General features: G+C 52.5%; 1 protein-coding gene across 1 annotated transcript; it reads right to left on the reverse strand.

Moving 5' to 3' along the window:
* Positions 1-305: 305 nt before the first annotated feature.
* On the reverse strand, positions 306-4374 carry cd248a (CD248 molecule, endosialin a). The gene has a single exon (XM_047049217.1). The coding sequence runs from the start codon at positions 4121-4123 to the stop codon at positions 1811-1813; it is 2313 nt and encodes a 770-aa protein (XP_046905173.1). The 5' UTR covers positions 4124-4374; the 3' UTR covers positions 306-1810.
* Positions 4375-6097: the final 1723 nt, after the last annotated feature.

A 6097-nucleotide genomic window follows, 5' to 3' on the forward strand; every position in this document is an offset into this window, starting at 1 on the left:
AAGCATTTCCCAACACTAACAGCTTCTTTGGAGAGGTTCCAGTGTTGTGATGTGTTTCTGATTCATGGCATTCTCAAGTTCACTCACCCTTCTCCCTAGCCTCCACGCAACACACTGAGGGGTAACTGATCAAGTTTACCTAACAGCCTCAATGGAAGGCCCTTTGGAACTTCTGTTGTTTGGAGTTATTGACTGCCAACTGTTTATTTGACAGTATCTTGAAATATTAGTTACCGCACTGAAATAGGCCTTCCAACACCTCACAGAACTTAGTGATAACTCAAAACAAGACAAGAACATCAAGACAACCTTAAAATAACATTTTAATCAACAATTACTTAGAACGTAACAGGTAACACAGTTTGAAAAGGCTTCAGGCATATCTGATTTCATAGTCCCTACATCTAAATGCACAACCGAGGGGCGACTCTCTGGAAAAGATTTGATTGTCGTACGTCTGTTGGTGGCTGCAGTTGCATCTCAACCTACTAGAGGGCGCATTGGCTTCAGTTGCAAAAAGTTGGAAAAAGACCAGTATGGCTAACATGTCTAAGGGCTTGTATGTGTCCAGGAGTTGACTGAGGGTGTTACTCTTTAGAAATATGTGGCAGGAGATTGAAGAGCAGTTGAAAGGTCACCATAGGCTAACAAGGTCAATGCTAATGTCAGCCAGCAGCCTGTAACCCCATCTCCAGACCTTGTGCAGAGCGAACAACTGGACTTTGACCCACACCAGGAATGAAGCAAGAAAAGATGAGGACTTTTCTCTAAATTGGAGATGAATGGCTTATATCTTACCCAGAGGCAGACATACATTCCTCTGAATACATATGGCTTTTGTGTCAAACAAAAAGGCACTTAATCAAGACCTAATGCCGCTAACATTTTCTAGGAGTTTTTAGACCGAGTGACATCATATTACATACATACAAAAAGAATCACACATACATATATACAAAAGGCCGCTATTTGGTCGCCGTTTTGGTTCTATCCTGTAGACGAGCACATGGGCACCCCAGTAACGTTCAAATGATGGCTTTCCTCAACAGCATCATTTGGCAGTCACGCTTGCATAGTTTGCTGATTTGCAATAACAGGAAAGCCTTTTGTCCTTTTAAATGGGAAATATGCAGCCACTCTCACCATTCAGCATCTTTACAGAGAAATGATGGCCGCGACACAAGGCTATTTAACACAGTCAACAAAAATAGTTATTTGCAAATGCCACGCTTTGGGAATGGGCTTAATTGAGGATTAAACCATTAGAGTTAGCAAGGAGGAACACTATTTTCTACAACTACGTAAAAACTAGATCTTTGCTACAGTACTGTCATTTATAAATGCTATTTACATGGAACGGATTGTTTATTGAAACTATTCAAACAAACGTGTGGTGATTTTAGTGTTTATATTGAACAATTAAATGGATGATTTTTTTATGACCGTGTAATGCCTATCCTATTTAGGCTTTAGATCTTACACTGAGGTCTGTGCACAATATGAATGCGAACATCAATGCTGTTTTTAGCAAGTCAAAGTATCCCCACTCCCACCCCGACCCTAATGAAAGAAAAAAAAGGATCAGTGGTTTTTAAAAACGCCTTTTTATCCAACTCTTTTCAGACGATATTCCACAGAAACATCCAAATGTTCAAAGAGTCATAGTATAAAAGTGATCCACGAGGGACTCCTGAGGGGCACAGACACAGCATGGCCCTGCTCCTACCTTGCTTTCTCTCAGAAGCCCCACTCCTTTTCCTGTCCATCTACAAAACTGTCTATGGGGTCCTCTCTGTATCTGGACCCCCTTTCAGACGTGGGTCTTCACCCCTGCACTGGGGTTGGGGGCACCCTGTTTGTCGTGTGCCCCGGAGATCCAATGGTAGCAGTCGGTGGCGCTCTTGTTGCGCGGCTGGACGGCGCAGCGCGTACAGTACACGATGCCCAGCGCCACCATGACCACGACAAAGATGCACACAGGCACCAGCAGCCCCACTAAGAGCCAGTTGCCCCCCTCCTTCTGCCCACTGCCACCCTGGACATCCACCGCCTCGCCCTCATTGTCCACAATCAGCCCTGGGCTGAGGGAGGACAGAGGAGGCTGGAAGGGCGTGTCCTGGGCTGGAGTGACCTCGTCGTCGTCGTCCTTCCACTCCTCCTCTGCCACCCTCACAGGGAGAGAAGAATCCTGGGTGGTGACGTCATCGTCGTATGCCGTCTCCTCCGGATGTTCTCGATCGGGGTAATTCCCTGGTGTGATAGGCTCCTCCCACACGGGGCGGACTGGATCCTGGTTGGCCGAGGTGGGGCTGAACCAGAGCCAGTTCCACGCCCCTTCAGAGATGGTGGAGGTGGGGAGAGGCGTGGGAGTCGTGGTGATCTCCTCGTCCTCCTCTTCCTCTTCGTCCTCATACCAGTCTGGCGTGGGGGTGGGGGGAGGACTTGAGGTGGGCCCGGGGGGTGTGGTCTCCCCCACCATGTGGACCCCCGCCCCCCTCAAGCCCGGCCACTGTTTGTCCTCCTCTGGTTCCTCTGTGGGGGGGTCCTCTTTGGGGGCGCTGGTCACCCATATGACGTCACCCGCCACCGCTGGGGGGTCAGTGAGCCAATTCAGAGAGTCATCTTCCTCGGGGGGCCAGTCCGTCTGGCTCTGCGAGGGGGGCCAGTAGTAGAGTGGCTCCTGGGGGTCCCACACAGGGCCGGGGGGGCGGGTAGCCCAGGGGTCGGCAGGGGTGGCGGTTGGAAGCTCCTCGCCCGCTCCGATCTTCCTGCAGGCAAAGTGATCCGGCAGCAGCTCGTAGCCCACTTCGCAGTAGCACTCGAAGCCGCCCTCGTAGTTCACGCACATCTGCTGGCACATTCCCGGGATCTGGCACTCGTCCACGTCCTGGCAGTGACTGGGATCCCCGGGGAGCGGGCTGTAGCCGTAGTGGCAGTGGCAGGCGTGAGAGCCCGGCGTGTTCTCGCAGGCGTGCTCGCACGGATTCCGGGTGCATTCGTCCACGTCCTCGCACTCCCCCTTGTCGTCCGGCCGGTAGCCTTCTCGGCAGCGGCACTTGAAGGTCCCGGGGGCGTTGACGCACAGCTGCTCGCAGGGGCTCTGGAGACACTCGTCCACGTCCAGGCAGGCGCTCTCGTCCGGCGCCAGCATGTATCCTTCCGGGCAGGCGCAGCGGTAGCCGTCGGAGATGGGCAGGCACTCAAACTCGCAGGGGGCCCCCTTGCAAGGGTCGTTGGGCGTGCAGCTCTGGCCGTCGGGGCTCACCTGGAAGCCTTCAAAGCACTCGCAGTAGTAGTGGGTGCCGGCCACCCTGCAGAAATGCTCACAGCCTCCGTTGTCCTGCCTGCACCAGTCCTCCTCCACAGGGGCGTCGTCCGTGCAGAGGGGGGCGTCCTTGGACCAGCCCACCGTGCCGTCATCCCTCAGCATGCACAACACCGACTGCTCGTCCTTGGCGCCCGGCGGGCACGGCACCGTCGCCACCGAGCCGAAGGGCAGGTGGGTGAGGAGGGTGCTGAGGAGGTTGAAGGGCGTGGTGTAGAGGGCGTTCCCTGCCCCCTCGCTCCACAAGGCCGGGCACATGCCCGTGTAAGTGTACCGGCACAGGTAGCCGTCCACTGGCACCGAGCAGGACCCGTCCAACCATTTGAAGTTGTCGCGTTGCTCGGTCGTGCCGTAGCTCATGACCACGCAGCGCGGGGCCGAGCAGGCGCCGGGCGAGTCGTCCTTCAGCCAGTTGGTGTACTGGGTGTCCTGGTCGCCCGTGGTCCAGCTGAAGCCTCGGAGCGGGCGCGAGGCGGTGCACTGGCGGGGCTGCCGCTGGAGGCCGATCCACACCCGGACTGCGGTTCGGGAGCCCCTCAGCTCCACGCCGGAGAAGAGAGCCGCGATGGTGTCGGCTTCCTCCTGGCGCTTGACGGTGGCCAGGTTGCCTCCCTTATCCTTGCAGCTCCTCCAGGAGTCCAGGAAGGTCTTCCTCTGGAAGTAGAGCACGAAGCAGCCGTTCTCGTTGCACAGGGCGTCCCTCTCCTGCAGGTCCTGAGAGGAGACCGGGGCGACTCCACACGACAGGCCCAGGAGGGAGAGCAGGAGAGCTGTAGTCCAGCCCGAGAACGATCCCATCCTTCACTCGCACCAGCTTACCGCTCCAACTGTATCTCCTTTTGTTTCACTATTCACCTTGGGGCTCTTTTTGTCCTCTTATTTTGTGACTAGTTGTTCTTTTTCATTCCCTTTCAGACTACTATCTGAAATGCTCCCTTCCCTTCATCTGAAGACTTTGCTGTAAACTTCAGTTTCTCTCATTCCCACTCTTTTACTCTGTGCTGGTGAAAGAGTACTGTGCTGGAGTTGAGTGCTTGCAGATTGCCCCCAGATTTTGGAGGAAGGGAGAGAGAGAAAGCAGGAGAGAGAGAGAGAGAGAGAGAGAGAGAGAGAGAGAGAGAGAGAGAGAGAGAGAGAGAGAGAGAGAGAGAGAGAGAGAGAGAGGAGGAGGTACGGGAAAGGGAGGAAGGGCAGAAGGGAAAAGGGGAGGTTTTTTTGAAGAGGCGGGGGGTTCTGTATGTGTGTGTGTGTGTGTGTGTATATGTGTATATGTGTGAGGCAGATAGTCTTGGGGGGTTGGGGGAGGTTCACTGGTATGAGTGTTTCTTTCTTTTCCCGAGCATGTCGTATGGTTTTCATAAGTCCGTTTATGGAAATGCTTTGGGACTGAGCCATTTACCCCCCATGTTTGTCCCACCCTAAACACACACACACACATTAGAGGGCCCTTCCAGACAAATCCAGTAACGGCCTTTTAAAACTGTTATGTTTTCTTCAATAATTCATAGAGAAGTCAGACAAAGAACTATATGTGTTCCAACAACCCATCAGTCTTCAACCCCAGCCTTCCTCTGGAAACTTCAAGTGATTCTTTTTCATTTATTTTATTATCTTTTCTACCTCTCCAGTCTTCTCTTTTGTTCTCAACCCTCAACCCTGTTGTTCCAAACAGGGAACTCGGCACACTGTTCTGCAAGAGAAACCACAACTAAATCAGAAAATGGGAACCGCTGTCACGATGTTGCTTTGGATAAAAACGCCTGCAAAATTAATCAACGTAATAAAACATAAATCCCAAGCACTGTTCATATATTCTCACCGATGAATTTGCTTTATTCTGCGACCATGGCATATTTGGGGATATCAATGGGTTTTGCGTCAGGCTAACAGGCAATGCATTTTCCTCCTCACTCCCCGCATTACTAGAACATTCACCAACCCACAGCAGAGTGGTTCATTCCTTTACTCCTCAAAAATGTCATTTGCACTCCCTCCACAGCCTCGAGCAAGCGAGAAGACAGCAAACCTACCTATCGACCGTCTTAAGTAATAACAACAATGCTAACAGCTACGCTAATAAAGCTCTTATTGAGACGGTCGGGCAGTGAAAGTCGCTGAGTTTGCCCAAGCACAGGAAAGGCCTCTGGATTTGCTATGAAAACAAAGCAGTGAAATAGAGACTTGTGTCTAAAGGGGAGCGTGTGATGGGGGAGCAGGGGGGAAGGGGGGGTGGTCAGGACCTGGTCTACAGAGGAAGTAGCTGGATCTCTATGAGCTCATTAAACACACGGCCAACCTTCTGGGAGCCAACACAGAGTTTCTTCCTGAATGTAAAAGACCAGTGGCGCCTACAGAAGCGCCTACAGCAGCAGAAGGAAACTCATCCGGTTGGAAGGGTCGAAACCATGTGCTTGAACAGCTCTCTGGGCTTCGAACCCCACAGGTGTAGACACACACACACACACGTGTCAACGGCTTGTGCCACCCCTCTAAAACTCAAGCCGGCAGTGACCCGGGCGATTTGTCCCCCGTGGTGACAGCCATTAAACCGCGGACCTTAGCCGGCAAGATTTAACGACAGAAAAGGTGTTTGGAGGCTAAATGCCATTTAATGATCTGCAGAAACCTCCCGACACTCACTTGCTAAGGTATGGGATAGTTCCCTGTGGGCTGTGTACGCATACATCACAAGGCTCATCTCTCCGCGTCACCCTCTGTGCTGGAACATTCTATACAACCACGCACAGTCTGAGGATTCCTCACAAGACCAGA

Source organism: Hypomesus transpacificus, chromosome 25 (assembly GCF_021917145.1).
Source record: "Hypomesus transpacificus isolate Combined female chromosome 25, fHypTra1, whole genome shotgun sequence".
In the NCBI taxonomy this organism is placed as follows: Eukaryota; Metazoa; Chordata; class Actinopteri; order Osmeriformes; family Osmeridae; genus Hypomesus; species Hypomesus transpacificus.

What these genes read in the sequence shown, in the direction of transcription:
- cd248a (XM_047049217.1), bottom strand. Translation starts at nt 4,123, where the DNA reads ATGGGATCGTTCTCGGGCTGGACTACAGCTCTCCTGCTCTCCCTCCTG.